This window comes from Callorhinus ursinus, unplaced genomic scaffold (assembly GCF_003265705.2).
Source record: "Callorhinus ursinus isolate GAN/ISIS: 27379988/994484 unplaced genomic scaffold, GSC_fseal_2.0 scaffold2, whole genome shotgun sequence".
Lineage (NCBI taxonomy): Eukaryota > Metazoa > Chordata > Mammalia > Carnivora > Otariidae > Callorhinus > Callorhinus ursinus.
The window spans coordinates 69,200,731-69,219,407 of record NW_027397064.1 but is presented as its reverse complement, the minus strand read 5'-3'; the positions used below and the strand labels follow the sequence as shown (position 1 = coordinate 69,219,407).

Genomic DNA, 18,677 nt, shown 5'->3' with positions numbered 1-18,677 from the left:
TCCCTTGCCCTGTGGTCCCATTGCTCTCTTTCCTGGACACTTTGCTCTGTGCCCCAACCCAGATAGGTGAACTGGGCTAGCAGTGGCTTTGTTACATTTGCAGTTTGGAGTTCTAGAGTTCTCAAGTTGTCTTTGCAGAATCCAATAGATTACCACAGCTGTTAGTATAGTGGAACAAGCAGTGGGATAAGGAGTTAGAGGTCCTAGATTGAAGACCTACCTCAGCTACCAGTTAGCTGGGAGACCTTGCGGAAGTCGCTTAATCTCCCCAGGGTCTTTGTATCTCCAAATGTAAGATGAAAGCAGAGACAATATAAGATATCTAAGCCACTTTCAGTACTAACATCCTATGTTTCCACAAGATAACAGTTTTCCTAGCCTTGTAGGTTTTACCAGTCTTTGCTAAGTTCATTGTGTATTATTCTTGAACAGATGTCCACAACTTTATTATGCCCTGCTACTGCTAGTAGCATTTTAGGTCATTCTAACCCTATTAGTATCAGGCATGGGCACTTAGGTAACAGTGATGCTTTATAAATACTCTTTGGAAGAGAAAAAAAATTGCCCTTTCCCATTTACTCTATGTGTTACTTCTAGGACACCCACAGACTTAACAAGCTTGTAGAAACTCCGAAAGACTACAGGAGAGATGTGGAGTAGCATGGAGAAAGTATGTTAAAGAAGAGTTGCCAAACTTACCTAATTGCAACATCTATGGTCATAAATACTTGCCTTCTTCTAAATCTGTCTTTTAACCAAGTATGTATAATCAATGTTTGACATCTATAGTGGTCACTTAGCACAAACATTAATTACTGATATGATTTAAGAAAACTTGCCATTAGCCTTCATACATAATGCATGTGTAAGTATTCATACGTAATGTATAAGGAGCGTCTTGTCTTCTCATGATGTTTCCCCATATTTTCCGTATCCTTAGCAGAAGCTGTTCAGTCTGCCTCAGTCTTGTGACCCTATTGGGATGGTAGACTGAAGAGTGGGAAGGACTGAAAATAATTCTTTTTTAAGGAAAATTTGTTAAATAAGGGTATATAAAATATTTCAGAAATGTATTACACTTTGAAAAGGTAATTACAGAGCAACTTATATAAAACAGATTTTTTATTGACAACCTTATGCTGTATCTTGCTCATGTTACCTTACATTGGTCCTAAATGGAATTTTAATGTTTACTTCCACACAAAATATTTGGGCAAATCTAAAAGGCAGAGGTTGATGAAAAGAAGCCTCATCATCCCTAGTAGCAATTTTTATATGCTTCATTTTATATAAACATTCTAGTGGTGCCTGAGAGGAAATAACTAAGTAGCATTATCATATATTGAAAATGAATTTTTAGCATGCCACATTCATCAAAGGAAAACCATCTCCTGTTGCCTAATCATTAGGTAACCTTTGTCTTACCTAAACCAGAGAGCTTTGCACATTCCAAAGAGAAGCTGGACATCAACATTTTATGATCACAGACAAATGGAGGGGGAGATAGAGGCAGAAGGATGAAGACTGCAGCATTTTTAGTTTCAGGGGAACTTCTACAGCTCACAATGTTAAGCATTTTGTGGTCACCACCACGTGTGCAGAGTGTACAGGTGGAGTAGGAAAGAATCAGAAGTCTGGGTTTGCCAGTTCAAAAATAGGTCCTGAAGTGACCTTGGGTCCATGACAGTCTGCTAGGAGTCAGAAAGCTTTCGGGTTCAGATTGGGTGATATGGGCTGGTGAGAACCTCAGGAGTCTCAGAAGGATTGATTTATTTCAAGCTCTTAGCTCTCCAAGGAGGCAAAAAAAGTAAATAAGCAATTGGCATTTCCCCAAGGACACAGAGGACCTCCTTCAGCACCTGAGCAACCCAGACCATCTGCACAAACCTAGCTGCATACATGTGACAGAGTGCATGCCATTACCAGCATTGTGAAGCTGACACACTGCCAAACAAGTTACTCAAATGGCTGGGGTTTCAAAATTCCAGGGCTTCCCTTTATGGGACCACAAGTCTGGTCTGAGGGTGTGTGTAAGCTGGCCAGAACAGCTGCTAAGGATGAGGAAGGATGCAGGAAAACAAATACCTATGAGGATCTAGTGCAGGGAAAATGGAGTTAAGCTGGTGTTCTTTGGTTTCGGTTGATGAGAAAGGCCAGGGATTGTAGAGAATGCAAAAATTAAGAAGGTCTGGAATTGGGGGGGGGGGGGGGACAAAACAGTAGGACTAAAGCAGAAGTAGATGGAAAACAAGAGTTCAGTGATTGAAAGGTTAGTGTGTTTTGACTGTAGTTAGTTATGGCAATGAAATTTCTCTCCCTGGATCGTGGGGCAGGTGGAATAGAATTCTCACAGCCAGTAAAGGACTTTTGGGAGTTTCCACGAGGGAGGGTCAAAGAAGAATGGAGAAGGGTGAATCAGATCAGTATTCACTAAAAGGTCCTTGATGTAGATAGGGTGATGTTATTCACACTCTGGGAAGCTTCTTCCCATCACTCTCTGAAAAAACTCTATATCTGGCAGTAACTTAGTTTAGGGGCCACAAGAAAAGAAGAGCCACAAGGGGGAACCTACAGTTTTCAAAAAACTTCCTTGCCCATCTTTTACTTCCTCATACAGGCAAGTTAACAGAAGTGGTAGGTGGTGATGGCTCACTGACTGCCCACTATGCAGCACAACTAAGAAAGTCCTCAGGGAACCTTTTGCCAAGGCAAAAAGAAAGTAAAAGCAAACTCCGGCTGCTACCAGGGGGTATGGTGAGCCTGGCACTACCCACAGCATCACCATCGAAGGGAGTCTATTCCTGGTCCTGCTTCCGCAGTTAGAGGCAGGAAGGAGGTCCCTGGGCAAGCGACCAGAGCTCCAACGTGGGGCCCTCGGCCTCGAGGGAGTGTTTTGGAGCTGATAAATCCATTCATTAGAAGAAAGTATCGCTGCTCAAGGCTTTCGGGGAGGGCATCAAAACGGAATTACGAACATGGTCACTTTAGGAGACATAGCTTAACCGGACTTCCTTTTTGACTTGCACCTTTGGCTATCGTGCAAGCGAAGTCGGGCAATCATTAATCATCCTTGGCGCTGTGGGTAGACAGTTCCTCTAGACACTGAGTGGCCAAGGTGACCAAGAGGCGAAGGAGGGGCGAGATGGGCTGGATGGAGTTTGGGGAGTGCTGAGGAGCCTTTTACTCCGGGGAAGCAAGCAAGAGAAAGGCCCTGCTCCTCCTGCTCCTGCCCCACCCCGCCCTCCACCCCGCGCCCGAAGGCCATGGAGTGCCTTCTACTCAGAACTCCCCTTCGGCTGGCTCACTTCTTGGGTTCCGGACCCCCGAGGCAAGCAGAGTTGACGAGACCCGGAGCACAGCCCTAACCCGAACCGAGGAAAGTCGGCAGACCTGACAACGTCGAGGGCCCCAGCAGCTGGCGGGCTGGCGCGCCAGCGGTTACCTGTGCGGCCAGAGGGCTCCGCCAGACCGAAGCACCTGAGGAGTAGCACGAGGAGCTCCGCCGCGCGGCGAAGGGTCGCCCAGCGAGTCCCCATCCTGAGCCGGCCCAAGCCGTCCAACCGGGTCCTCAGGCGCACGCGGCACCCACCCGTCCTGAGGCGCCCAGCCTGCGCTTTTGCCGCCGGCCTCCCCGGGGGGTCCGGCCACGCCCCCCTCCGCCCTCGGCCAATCAGGCGAGGTGGGGCGGAGCAAGGGTGTGGAATTGGTGGCAGGAAGACTGCGAGCTGAGCGTTAGGCTCACCTTCTAAAGGACTGACCCTCCGGGAGGCGGGAAGTGCGCGTGGAGCGAGAGAGCAGTGTCGCGCACACTACCAGGCTTGGGGGTCCTGGCTCCCACCTTTTCTTCAGTAAAGTTGAGGAGACGCGGCTCTTGCTGGGACTTGGCAACACCCTGGTGGGTGGGTTGGGTCTGTTTAGGACCTTGTTCTGTGTAGCGCACCTCAGTGTGGGAGGACTTCATGGCCCGGCTGGGCTGGAAAGGCACCCACATCCTCTCGGACCCCAAAGGCGGAAGTCTGCACCCGTAGGGTTGCTGCTGCGGTCAAGCCAAAGAATTCAGGTGGCCTTGGTTGCGTCTTGTGTATTTGGATAGTGCAAACAAAGGCACGCTGCAGTTTCACCCACAATTGTTAAAGAATTAAAAACAAGAGTTATTTGAGTGACCCTAAAATCAATACTTCCAACGATTTAGGCCTTATAACCATCTGACTTTGCACGTAAGCCTTTTCTTAATAATTAAATCATCATCATCATCATCATCATCATCATCCAGTAGAAATGTGGAAGTCTGCATCCCAAACCAGCAATGTGAGAGTAATATTTATCCTCTCCCTGTGGGATCTGTAGTCATTCTAAATAGGCTGACCTAAGTTGCCTGGGTGTGAATGTCCTGTAATTTCAAACCTCATAAAAGCACATGGTGTGTACCCAGAATCACCTGCATTGCTGTCCCCCAAGAGTGAATTCTTCCATGAGAAGAGGAACATCTTGGTTGCCTTTCCTTTTTTTTTTTTCAAAGATTTTATTTATTTGACAGAGAGACACAGCGAGAGAGGGAACACAAGCAGGGGGAGTGGGAGAGGGAGAAGCAGGCTCCCTGCTGAGCAGGAGCCCGATGCGGGCCTCAATCCCAGGACCCTGGGATCATGACCTGAGCTGAAGGCAGATGCTTAACGACTGAGCCACCCAGGCGCCCCTAGGTTGCCTTTCTTGATTCCAACTGCCAAGGCTTCACTGATGGCTCCCAAATCTACCTTGGGTCTGTTCTCTCCCTACCTGGGCCTTTTAGTTCAGTAGATATGTTAAGCACTTGCCATTATGAGGTTGGGCACCTCCCAGGATAAGATAAAAAGACAACATCCCTGCCTGCTCAAGTTTACTGAGTACTAGGTGAGACTGAGGCACACACAGCTTAACTCAGGGCAGAATGAATGGGGAGACTAGACAAAGCTTCAAGGAAGACAACACCTAAACTGGGCCTTGGGTAGTAGGTAGGAATTTGACCATGTACAGCTGCTTGGAGAAAAATAGTGACAGAATGGCAGGAAAATGCAAAGCTATGTCAGAAGAGGTCAGTCCAGTATGGCCATCCTGCAGGGTGCATGTGTGTGCATGTGTGTGCATGTGTGTGTGTTGAAGGTAGTTGTGGTGGAGGACTTAGTGAAGATGACAACAGAGAGGTGTGTTGTGGCTGTGTTGTGAAGAGCCTTGAATATGATGTCAAAGACATTGATTTGATTCTCTAGAACTTGTCTCTAGAAAGTTCTGAGTAAGACAATCTGCTACTGCTCTGATTCCCTTTGCATTTGTGGCTGCTTGCCTTTCTGATCCTGCCTAGCTTGGAGCTAGTTGAGGGCAGGGGTCTTACCTTCTCATTATTACCGTCCTACACTGAGCACTAGGCCTGACCCAGAATAAGCTCTCAATAAATATGAGTTTACTTAATTAATAACTTCCTAGAGCCACGACCTTAGCTTAAGGCCACAAAAGCTCCTGTTTGCATTATGTTGCAGTAATTTCTCAATTGACCTTCCTGCCAGCAATTTCCTTCTCAGGAAAAGGAATCTTTGTTTGGAATATGTCACCTTTCTTCTACTCACATCCTTTCAGTGCTAACAGGGAGTTCAGGAGGCTTGTGAATCCCTGAAATTATATACAGCTTTATGAATACACTTAAAAATTTTTTTTTTGAGAAAGAAAAGAGGTCCAGGGCTTTCATGAGAGTCTCAAAGAAGCCCATAATACAAAAAGAAATCTTATGTAGGATAAAGCAAGCTCCTCTACTATCTGAACTTTTAATTATCTTCCTATGTCACTCCTTGGTTCAAGCAACCTGTCTGATCTGTTTTGCCCTTTCCTATCTCTGCCCATATAGCCATATTTTCTCCAGTCTAGAATGCCTCTTTTCGCTCTCTCTTGTCTTAGTCCTACCCTTCCAGTTAAGGCTCTGCTCAAATTTCACATTTTATATAAAATGTCTCTAAGAAGAACCTTAACCCTTGGGGATTCCAAACATCTGGATATTGTTGCATTGTGTTCACTTGGCATTTAACACATATGCTTCCTGTTGCTTGAGTAGTTGCCTCTTATCTGCGGTTTTGTTTTCTGTGGTTTCAGTTACCCTCAGTCAACCACAGTGCAGATGTTCCTTCTTCTGATGTCTGATCAGAAGGTCAATAGTAGCCTAAAACTATGTCACTACATCATTCAGCTCATTTCATCTCATCATGTAGGCATCTTATAATCTCCCATTATTACTAGGAGGATGAGTATAGTACAATATCTTGAAAGAGAGAGAAAGAAGAGAGACCACATTCACATAACTTTTATTGCAGTATATGTTATAATTGTTCATTTTTTATTACTAGTTACTGTTGTTAATCTCTTAATCATACCTAATATATAAATTAAGTTTTATCATGGTTATGTATAGGAAAAACATAGTATTTATAGGAGTTGGTCCCATCCTTGGTTTCAGGCATCCGTTGGGGGTCTTAGAACATATTCCCCATGGATAAGGGGGGACTACTGTACTTTTTCTGTAGTTACATGTGCACTGATACTCCACCTAGGTTATATGTCTTAAATAAATATTTATTGCCTATGGCAATAATAGAAAGCAGTGTATCCTTCAAGTCTCACCCTGAATGTCACTTCTTCAAAGAAATCTTTCCTGACTGCAGTCTAGGTCAACTTCCTCTGTGATAGGTTCTCAATGCATCCCACACTTTGTTTTGATAGCACTTATCATAGCTGGATTGAACAATTATTCACTTGCTCATTTGCGGAATGTCTAGCTCCCTTTCCAGGCTGCAGGACCCACGAAGGCGGTGTCTGTTTAGGCACTTCTGTGTTTCCAGTACCTGGACCATGATTTGCTGGATGAATGAATGAATAAATACACAGTAAGTGCCTCATAAAGGATGAAGGAATAAATAAATCCATGGTAAATGCCTGGTGCAGACAACAGGAGATCTACACATTTAAAAAAAGGGAGAAATCAGCTGGGGTGGATGGGTGGGAGGGTCTTCAAGCACTAGATCGAATGTCCTTGGATGAGTAACAGTCAGTAGATAGAGGTGGTGGGGAGGACACCACACGGCTGAGGCCATGATGTGAGCAAAATAACAGTCGTCTGCCACCTGCCAGGTGCCGGGCCATGTGCTGAGCATTTCCTGTGTGCTCTTGCATCTGATAATTAGCCTATGAATGAAATATTATTATCCTTATTTTACAGATGTGGAAACTGAGACAACATAGACAAGATTGATATAACTAGGCCAAGGCTAATAGATAAGTGAGAATACCAAAATGGAAATCTAACTATAGAACTTGCATGAATGTGTGAGAGTATTTGTATTATTTTATTCCCCATCACAATTAGGAAGAGGGAACATGAGCTTTTAGATCTCTAAAGTGAAATTTTAAATTATAAAATGTGTCATACCTCAAAAAGAGTAGCTAGGCCGTGGGTCTCCTCCTGATCATGTCCACATTACTCTCACACAGAGGTAACCCCTCCTCCGAGTTATCATTCCTTTCTTTATAGTTTCCCCATATGTGATTCATTCCTTAAATAGTCTATATAACTTTGCAAGTCTTTGAATTTTATGTAAGTAGAATCATTTCCAGTTTTTTTGGGCACTTATCTTTTTTGCTCAAAATCATGCCTGTGTCATTTATCTGTGTTGGTGTGTGTAGCTGTAGTTTGTTCATTTTTATGCAATGTTCCATTGTAAGAATAAAGCATACTTTATCCATTCTCTTGCTGGTAGACATTTGAGTAGTTTCTAGCTGGGTAATTTGCTGTAGTTAGCAATGCTTCTGTGAACATTGTTGTACATGTCTCCTGGTGCACATGGCTAGATTTTCCTGAGAGTGTGTTCTTAGAAGTGGAATTCCTAGAGCACAGGGTATGTTCAGCATCAACATTATTAGACAACGCCAATGTGCTTTCTGGTTTGCACTCCTAGCGATATGTACAAACATTCCCACTGCTGAACATCCTCAATACTTGGCATCTTAACATTTTTGGTGGGGAGCAAAATGGCATCTCGTTGTAGTTAAAGGTTACATTTTTCTGATTGCTAATGCAATTGAACATATTTTCTTATGTTTATTGGTTATTTGTATTTCCTTTTCCAATTTGTATTCAGGTTATTTGCTAGTTTTCTCTTAGATCCACTTTCTGCCCTCCCCTGCTTTGAATCTCAAGGACCTACTCTGCATTCTCAGGCTCCCTTTCTCACTACCTTCTGGTTGGGTTCAGCCAATGAGAGTTACTGGCAGGAAATGGAAGTTTGGGAGGGGCAGAATCCAAGGTGTTTCCCTCCTCTATGCCTTGGGAGCATGCCAAGCAGGGGCTGTGTCTCTTCTGTGGTTCCACCTCCTACCTGGAAGCCTCACCTTTGTGGTCCAGTTCCTACCAGGCAACTGTGCTGTGCTTCCAGCATGTTTGGGTGTTTCCTTCTCCAAGGTTCTAGCTCCCACAGGGTAGCCCGGGCTCCTATTTGGATAACATTAGTCCTTCTCTGTTCCTCAGGTCCCAGGGGTAGTAGTAGCTTCTTGTAATTGGTACTTTCTAGATAACCTCACTGGCACTTATTTTTAAGTCTTTCAACATCTCTGTAAAAGGTTATTTCCCTATATTAAACTTCTATTGAACTACCTGGCACAGGTTTTATTCTCCTTACTGGTCCATGATGATACTGATTTAACATATGATAGAAATGTACCTGAGACAACATCCAAAACTGAGTAAGATGTGAACAAGAGAAACTACAAATGGAGCATATTCAACTGCGTGAGGAGTTGTGGCATAAAGAAAACCAGTGTGGGGGATGCCTTGGTGGCTCAGTTGGTTAAGCATCTGCCTTTGGCTCAGGTCGTGATCCCAGGGTCCTGGGATCGAGTCCTGCATTGGGTTCCCTGCTCAGCGGGGAGCCTGCTTCTCCTTCTGCCCGCCACTTTCCCTGCTTGTGCTCTCTCTCTCTCTCTGACAAATAAATAAAATCTTAAAAAAAGAAAGAAAGAAAGAAAGAGAAAGAAAGCAAGAAAGCAAGCCAGTGTGGGATGCCTTTAAACTACAGTTTTGATGATGCTCACAGATGGTCCCAGGTGTAGTAAGGAGGCCACAGGAGGCCCAAACAAGGGCTTGGTCTAAGAATAAATTTTGAACAATTCCCACAGCACCATGATAATAAAGATTTGTATTTATTCCTGGTTATAACTAAGCTCATGAGGACTATAATCATGGATATAGACCCCAAAGGGCAAATATAAGGTTGTAATTCACCCACTTAAAAAACAAAAGACAAAATTAAACAACTTCTCTTATTAAAATAAACTGAGCTGGGGCGCCTGGGTGGCTCAGTCGTTAAGCGTCTGCCTTCGGCTCAGGTCATGATCCCAGGGTCCTGGGTTCGAGCCCCATATCGGGCTCCCTGCTCGGCAGGAGGCTTGCTTCTCCCTCTCTCCCTCTCTGAGCTTGTGTTCCCTCTCTCGCTGTGTCTCTCTCTGTCAAATAAAATAAAATCTTAAAAAAAAATAAAATAAACTGAGCTTACTCTGCAGACTTTAAATTGTAGAATTCTCAGATGAGGAAATGTTCCATCAGTATATCTACAGAACATTGACAGAAGGGACTGGAAAGGAGCCAATGTGGCTGACTCATTCCCTTACTCAGCTTAACCTCATGCACAGACACCAAGGAACTATGGAATTATAGAGTTCACAGAGAACTTTGGAGTCCATCATCTGCCCTCCCATTTTATGGACAAGGAAACTGAAGCTCAGAGGGTTCAGTGACCTTTGTGGATATAAGAAGCACAAGAGAGGTTAGATGCAGACCCCTGAGATTTGCAAGAAGACTCCCAAAACACCAATGAGAGCATCTTAGGGCTGGTTACGTGCCTCTGATAGAAGGCGGGGGTGAAATTTAGGTGCAAGGTGATGATGCAAGGGTGGGTCATAGGTTAAGAGGCTGCTGGTGTTGGTAAGACTTGTGTACTTGGTAGCAGTGTGTTGCAAAGATCAGTAATATGTTTTGGGTAGGAGTGTAACATATCAAGCATGGTGGTAATTCCCTAAGAAACATTTTTGTCAAAGGTGCATTCTTTGGAAAATAAGGAAATAATTTTAATGGTACAGATGATTTTCTGGATGTGGGAAATGTGATGAAGGATTAGGTTTTGATACTGGCATGCATTCACTATGTTTGGCAAAGAGGCAAGAATTAGGGTGATATGTTTGCTTTTTTACTTATATAATTGGAAGTTCTTTCCTCAGAATAACCAAATCCATTGCTAAAATCTGTTCTAAGACAACAACAGTTCAAATGATAAATAACCAAAGCCCGGGAGTCCTTGCTTCTCAGGGAAACTGGTCAGGTTTACACTTTAGAACAATTATTTTCCTGGCCTTAGCAGAAGATAGTGAAGAAATCATAGTGTGATGTGACTCTCCTTCAAAGCTGACTCATAATTCAGGACCACCTGACTTGTTATTTAAGGGTGAGTTTAAGATAGCTTACCTTAGTTAAGTTTACCTTAGTTAAGGTAAGAATGCTGGCTGACTGACTTTTAGAAACACTTATCCAGTATAATAGTGAGAATCCTAAGCAATTATAGTACTGAGAGCTATGACACTGTTTAGTACTGAGGGGTATTACTGTATTTACCGATTTTACCATTATTCACCTTTTGTCAACTCACTAATATCTCCATGAAGCAGATGGTCCACACTTTTCCTTTCTAGGAGCCAGTTCTATCTCCTTGTAGACTTCCTTCAGGAAGCAAAATGTGCCTCTTACTTTGCTGATAGGCTAGAGGCCATCTAATGTGAGTTCACCAGGTCTCTATTTTTCCTCTCTGTAACTCATCTTTATCTCAGCCTTGGAGGAAAAGCCAGACCCCTTTTCCTTAACATAACTTCTTCTGTGTTCCCAACCATATCTTTCTCCTGTCTAGTATTTTTTAGTTTCTCCCTCTCCATGAATCACAGGAAGAGACACTCTGAGAATGTTTTAAACTTTTTATTTTTTAAAAATTTTTAAAAAAGATTTTATTTTTTTATTTGAGAGAGAGAGAGAGAGAGAGACAGCATGAACAAGGGGGAGGGGCAGGAGAGAGAAGCAGACTCCCTGCTGAGCAGGGAACCCAAAGCAGGGCTTAATCCCAGGACCCTGGGACTATGACTTGAGTTGAAGGCAGATGCTTAACTGACTGAGCCACCCAGGCGCCCCTAATTTTACTTTTTTTTACTATAGAATATAAAAACTACACCCAGAGTAGAGAACATAGTGTAATGAATTTACTGTTCCCATCACCTTCTTCAACAGTTATCAATACATGGTCAGTCCTGTGTCATCTCTACTCTGACCCACTCTCTACTTCTTTCAGATTATTTTGAAGCAAATCTTAGACATCAAATATTTCATCTGTAAATATGTCAGTATGCATCTCTAAAAGATAAGATTTTGTAAAGACATAACCACAGTACATTATCTCACCTAAAAACAATGACAAGAATTCCCTAATACTGTTAAATATCTGATTGGTGTTCATGTTTTCCCAATTACCTTATAAATGTTATTGTTTTGTTTTTACAATGTGTTTGAATCAGAATCTAAATAAGGTTTTTACATTGACACCGGTTGAGATTTCTCTTAAGTATCTTTAAATCTCTAGGCACCCTGTCTTTCCATTCTTTTTCTCTTGTAATTGTATGAGAAAAAACTGACTTGTTTGTAGAATTTCTCAGAGTCTGGATTTTGATTATTGCATCACTGTTGTGTTAACATGTTCCATTATCCCTCGTAACTCTTATACATTAGTAGTAGGCTTTATGAGACTCAGATTCAATTTATTCATGACAGTGCTATTTCATATGTGCTGTGTTTTCCTGTCAGGAAGCCCATAATGTGATGTTTTTTCTCATTGTTTGGTGATGTTATCAGCCATTGATGATCATTACTGGGATCATTGAGAATTAGAAATCAGATATTCTAATTCTATCATTTTTTTCTTCATTTATTAGCTGGATGCTTCTTTAAAGACAAATTTTTCCTTATCAACTAGTTGGTTACCCAGAGGTACAGATCATATAGGAAGCTTGATTCTTCCCTTTATTGATCAGTTTTGGAAGTATAAGGAGGTGGTTCATTCATAGCATTCTCTAAAGGCGACCAATGAGATTTTAATTTTTAATGATCATTTATTCATACTTGATATTTTTCAATCCCTTTCATTTATTATATTTGTTGATGCTCCACTTTTGCCAGGGGAGACATCCATAGGAGTCTTTCATAGTTTCCTCATGATCTGGAATGACAAGATGTTTCAGTCTCAAACTGTACATTTCTTGTCCCAGACCTGGAATCAGCCACTTCTCTAAAGATGTCTGCTTCCTTTTGGTTGGAAATGGTAGAGACCAAACTGGGTGCTAGGACTACTCTTTCCTGATAGGTTGGTCCTCATTTCCATCATGGGTTTTGAAACCAGACATGTGAATTTGAGTCCTCACCCCACCACTTGCCAGCTGGGTTCTTAAGCAAGATATTTACTGTTGATGGTAGAAATGCCCTTTTACTTTTTTATTTTGAAATATAACATATATGAAAAAGTATGTAAAGCATACATGTGTAGTATAATAAATTACAAAGTGAATATCTATGTAACCACCACCTAGGCAAAAAATATGTAACATTTCCACAGATACTGTCTCTGTCCCTTTTTTATCACACATCCCTTCATCCTCTCTAGAGGCAGTCACTATTTGCACTTTAATGATTATAATGTCCTTACTTTACTTTATAGTAAATAATAGACCCCTTAGGGTTCCCTGTTTTTGAACTACATACAGGTGGATTCATGCTCTGTGTATTCTTTTATATCTGATTTCTTTTGCTCAACACTATACTTGTAAGATTTATTCACGTTGTTGTGTGTAGCTGTGTTTTTTTCATTTTTGTTGCTATATATATCTCATTGTATGAACGCACTGTAATTTGTTTATCCATTTGATTCTAATTTTTGACAAATACAAATAAGGCGCTTTGATCATTATACAAATATTCTTATGTATAAACGCATGCATTTGTTTTGAGTATATTCCAAGGAGTAGAATTGCTTTGTCACAGGGTATGCGTATATCAGACTTTAACAGATAATGCTGTACTAGTTTCCAAAGTTGTTTTGCCAATTTACTATGTAAGAAAAAGACCCAATTGGGCTTCCTGCTTCTCTTCTTAAAGACCGTTCAATGGGAAGCTCTGAAAGAAAAAGAAGCTAAGACTTGCAGGGGTTACTTTAATCTGTGGTAATGAAAAACAATAATCACAGGAATAAATCCGTGGAGCTTCCTATTCCCTGCCTCTTCTTTTGGAAATTGTATTGTTCTCTGAAATATAGTTCAAATAGGCCTCTTCCTTGAAGCCAACCCTGATTCCATTAGCTAGAATGAGAATGCTTGCTAGGTTTTCCTTTGTATTATAATCATGTGCAGTCTCATCATCCCCACTGGAGCAGGCACCAAGTCTTAATGGTTTTTTTTCTTCTTCAGAGTTTTATTTTATTTTATTATTTTATTTTATTATGTTATGTTAATCATCATACATTACATCATTAGTTTTTGATGTAATGTTCCATGATTCATTGTTTGCGTATAACACCCAGTGCTCCATTCAGTACGTGCCCTCTTTAATACCCATCACCAGGCTAACTCATCCCCCCACCCCTCTAGAACCCTGTTTGTTTCTCAGAGTCCCTAGTCTCTCATGGTTCGTCTCCCCCCTCCAAGTTTTATTCCCTACTCTCTGGTACAATTCCTTTTAATCAAAGAAAAGAAGTCTGTCAGGCAACAATGGATGATAATTCAAGAATTAAAACTAAAACCTTCATTTGTTTAGTAAAGGACACTGGGTTTTTTCCCCTCACTTTTGTGAGTAGAGTGTGGACCACTGTGTTTTGTGAGGTCACCACAAAAAAGTTTGGGTAGAATATTTATGGCTACTTCTATTTCCAGTTCCTTCAAAGATGGTTTGTATGTTTTGTGATTTAATTCATTGTATGGCTGTTTTATAGTGTTACTATTATATTGTGATGTCTATGTGTAAGTTAAATAGTTATTGAGCCAAAGGGATTTTTAGTGTTTTATTATTCTTACAGTAAAATAATTTAGTCAGCAAATTACTTACCAGGTTCCTGTATGCAATTTACAGAATGAAAGACACCTAACAATTCAAAAATTAAAAAACAGAATACAACCATAAATAAAGGTGTATCCTTCCTACCTTGTAAATAGCTGTAATTGGTCTCTGCCCCATGGGTGGTCAGACTTCCCCTGTGAGTTAATAGAAAACTAAGGAAACACTGTTAAGGTTCTTAAATGTAGTTCAACTTCACATTGCTCTTAGTGGAAAGGGTTGATTTCTGGAGCCTGTGTATGTGTGTGTGCACATGTGTGCACAGGCGTGCGTGACATACCTGCATATCTGTAGGTGTCTTTTCCCTATTGATATTGTCCTCCTAGGTTTGTTTCTTATATCTTTGCTTTTCAAAGTTTAAGATACTGCTCTATGATTGCAAATGGCACATCATCATTTCCACACTGGGTATATAGAGCACTTTAAGTTCCTTAATTTGACATACAGCTTGCAATTGTTGTCTTCACTTGTTATCACCTTGCCATATTTATGCCTAGTAGGCATTACCCAGATGAATATGAGTGTACTTTGGCCTGAGCTTCTACTTCTCACACTCAAAGAGGCTGCCATGGCCATGGCCAAAGCCCCTGTTAAAGGGTATGCACAGGTTATGATCCTCTGTTCCACATGACCTTGTAACTCTGATCATAGCTGATTGGATCAAAGATGAACTCCTTCCTCAAAGACAGCCAGTCTTTAGGTGGCTTAGCGGAATATGAAATAGCCTTGTCTGAGTTGGGTTCCTTAGAAATAGGTCCTGGGATGACTTGTATGAATGTGAAAATATGCAAATAAATCTAGAATTTGTCTTGCTGTCACAGGACTCTTGAGATATGAAGTGTTCTCAGAAAAAAGTAGAGTAGTGGGGACATGGGACAGGGAAGGAAAGTAAGACAGAGAAGGTGGATGTCAAGCAAAACCCCACAGAAGATAACTATTACAATTCTGCAGAGAGGTTTGGAGAGAAGTGATCACATCACAGACAAACCCATCAGGGGTGAGGGATCTGGGGTATTTATACTCCCATACTCATAAATCATTGGTTAAGGGCTGAGCCTAGGTATATAAATTTCCAGGCACTGCTGCTCTCTATGCATGCAGAAAAAGCTGTCCTCATGCAGCCTTTTGACAGTGAGATGCAGGTTTTGGTTGTTGAGAGTGAAAGCACTCTAGGACTGAAGTACACTAACATAGCACAGCCATCAGAGGGTATCTGCACAGAGCACTGTCAATGGGCCTACAGGCCTGGTGTGTGAGTTTGCTCAACAGGGACTATTGTGATCATGGAGCTAATTTTATCCTCTCTCATAGAGATCTGGATGTGACATATATGGAGTTAGTAACAATTGAACAGGCATTAGGATCCAGGAACAAGAAGCAGGAGAGTTGAAAGAATAGAAGCAAAAGTTTACAGAATTCACACTCTTTGTGGGTAGGCATGTGCTCTGGTTTCACTCAGCTTTACTCTCATTCCCCTGAGGAAGTAGGTATTTCCTTACTCTACCATTGCTTTTTGTAATGACAGAATACCTTAAATATAAAATAAGGTTAACAGACATGACTCCCTCGGAAGAAGCACATGGCCAGATTCTTGGGTTCAACTACCTTATTATTCTGCTTCCTCTTTTTTCTCTTTTCCTCACTTGTCCATGTTGGGTGAGGTGTGGATTCCACTTGGGACGACTAACTAGATTATTACTGAACTCATCCTTCTGTGATTTTCAATTTGAGTTGGGGGTGTCTCTGATGAATTAGTCTAGAAATTAAAGATGTGTTTGTAACATTTCTCTGCCTCACTGGCTTAATGCAGCAGGTAGTTGTTATAAACTGTGATTTGGCATCAATCCTTGGACTACAAATACCTCTGCCTCTTACCTTACACCAAGTCCCAAATTCCCCCATTTTTTATGCATTTGAGCTCAGCACATTGGAGTTGTTAAAATGAAAATGTTTTCTGGAAATAACCTGTATCAGTAATAAGGATGACATGACTACATTAATTTTTTAAAAGGCAATAATATTCATTAAATAACATTTATTAAACACCTACATTGTGCCTTACTTTTCTTATGGGGCTAGTAATAGTACCTACTTCATAAAGGTATAGTGAGAATTAAATGAGGGAAGCATTTAGATTAACACCTGGAATAATTCTAGTGTGCAATAGCTGAAATTTATTATTAAAATTGTTAGGTACTAAAGTTGCTATTGGAGATTCAAAAAATGGACAAGATATGGTCCTTCTCTTCAAGGAGCTCTGAGCCTAATGGAAAATGAGACATGTAAAGAAGCATTTATGATTATAGTGCAAAATAGAGACATGTTAATGCCAGGGTACTAGCTTAAAAGAGTGAACAGTTAATTTTGCATGAGTATGTAATGAAGATTTTCCAGAGTTAGGAGGCCATGGGGTAACATTTGATACTGGGCACTGATAGAGTGGGGTGGAGGGCCTTCTAGTAATGAGACACAGTACATTTGGGAACTGGAGTGGATACCCAGGAGTGGAGCAAGGTCTGTCTGCAGAAGCAGACAAAGGTGATACTGGATGGTAAGGTGGAGCTATGTCAAAAAAAGGTTCTCTGTGTAACATTCAGGAGCTTGGACTTTATCCTCTGCACAATGCAGACCACTGAAAAGGTTTGACCAAAAACAACACCAAAAAAGATATAATCAGATTTACATTTTGAAGAGATGACAAGATGACTCTGGCAGCTGTGGACAAATGCCAAGTTGGTAAGACTGGACAAGCTGTTAGGAAAGTCCTGGCAAGAAACAGGAGAGTGTTAATGAGGACAGTAATGATGGGAACAGAGAGGAGATAAGAGATAAGGCAGCTCATACAGGGAGACAGAATATAATAAGCTGCTATTGAGAGGGTTAGAGATATCATTATTATTTATGGTACAGTTAGGCCCTTCCAATTATTCTAAAGAAACTTCTCATTTTAATGCCTGTCAATCCATGTATTGAGATTCTTTGCATTTCTCTTCAAATTGTATACTGTAGTGTAGGGTTTGTAGTTTCCATCCAAATTCATCTCCATTTAAATTGTAAATATTGGAAGAGAAGAATAAAGCAGCAGTAGTCGTTATGGCTTAACTTGTGTTTGCTGCGGATCCTAAACCCTGAAAAGTCTCAAAATGAAGAATTTGGGGAAATAGTCAAGGTAAAAATGGGAAATTCTGGAGGTATAAAGAAAAAAATGAGATAGTAATGGTAATACGTAAGGATTATATTGATATATGTTAGTGAATTGCTCTAATAGAATATTGGTACTATTTGGAAAGCTGTCAATGTCATCTCAGATTTAAACTATTAAGTGCATGTTTAAGCTGTGCAAATCACTTGCATTCATTTCATGGCTAATCAATCCAGTCGGAAAGTGTTTGCCAAATGGTAATGGGATTTTCTCTAGCAGCCAGATACTTAAGTCACTAGACACCAAATTATGGGATAAAAAAAATCAGTTCCACATCCCAGATAATTATTGGCTTAAAACAATATTGTGTTGAGCTTTGGCGCATACCCTCTAACAGCAGATGTCTTTGTTTTGGACCATTTTGATGATCTCAGGAACTCTAGCATGATAAACTAATGATGCAAATTATCTTTTCATTTTAATTTTACACTGTAGATGGAACTATTGGCTTTTAATGTAACATATTTTCTGTTGCAGCCAAGACCTAAATTAGAGTATTAACAATGGAGAAATAGAGCAGGTGACATATTTTAGAGCTATTTGGAAGTGGAAAGCAGGAGCTGAAAGAATAAATTCCAGGCTTCTGAAGTGGGTGACTGGCAAATGATGGTGCCACTTGCTGTGATGAGGAAGACAGGAGGAGGGGGAAGATTTAAGGAGAAGACAAATTCTGTTTTAGGTTTGTTGGATTTGAGATATCCATGGTATGGATGTGGAGAAATTTACTAATCCCTTAAATCTAGAACTCAGGAGGGATCTATGTTGGTGACAGAGGTTTGAGAGTCATCAGTGTACAGGGAGTAGATAAAGTTATATGAATGACTGAACAATGAAGAATTCTAGGGAATACTAACATGGAAGGAGAAGAACAGGGGAAGAGAGGCATGAAGACAGTCAAGAAGAAAAGGTGGAGGAGGGAAACAATGAAAGAATATTACGTATAGAGAGATGGTTTAAATCAGTGGGTTCCAAAACTTTTTACATTATGTATTCAATCAGTAATTTTTTGAACAATCCCCATGTGTATTTACTTATGGATTATATACATGTAGTATTTTAATCTATATAATATCTATTAATAGATAGACCCTGATTTCATGACCTGAGTTGAAACAGAGTCAGACCCTTAACCAACTGAACCACCCAGGTGTCCCAAAGATGTATATTTTCTTTTTTTGACTTTTTAAAAAAATGCATTTTGTTTTATTATTATTATTATTGTGTTTTTTGGCATATGAAAATTTATTATTGTCATATTTTCACCATCAAAAC

General features: G+C 40.9%; 1 protein-coding gene across 4 annotated transcripts in view; it reads right to left on the bottom strand.

Annotated features, from left to right (window-relative positions):
• LY75 (lymphocyte antigen 75) overlaps positions 1 to 3,618 on the bottom strand; it is a 133,093-nt gene extending 129,475 nt beyond the window's left edge. For all 4 annotated transcript variants that reach the window (XR_012375498.1, XR_012375500.1, XR_012375499.1 and 1 more), the window contains exon 1: positions 3,443 to 3,618. Coding sequence is in view for 1 of the 4 variants with exons in the window: in XM_073883641.1 (XP_073739742.1) it covers positions 3,443 to 3,536 (94 nt within the window). In the remaining 3 variants the exon portion in view is untranslated. The remainder of the gene's footprint in view (positions 1 to 3,442) is intronic.
• Between the last annotated feature and the right edge of the window lie 15,059 nt (positions 3,619 to 18,677).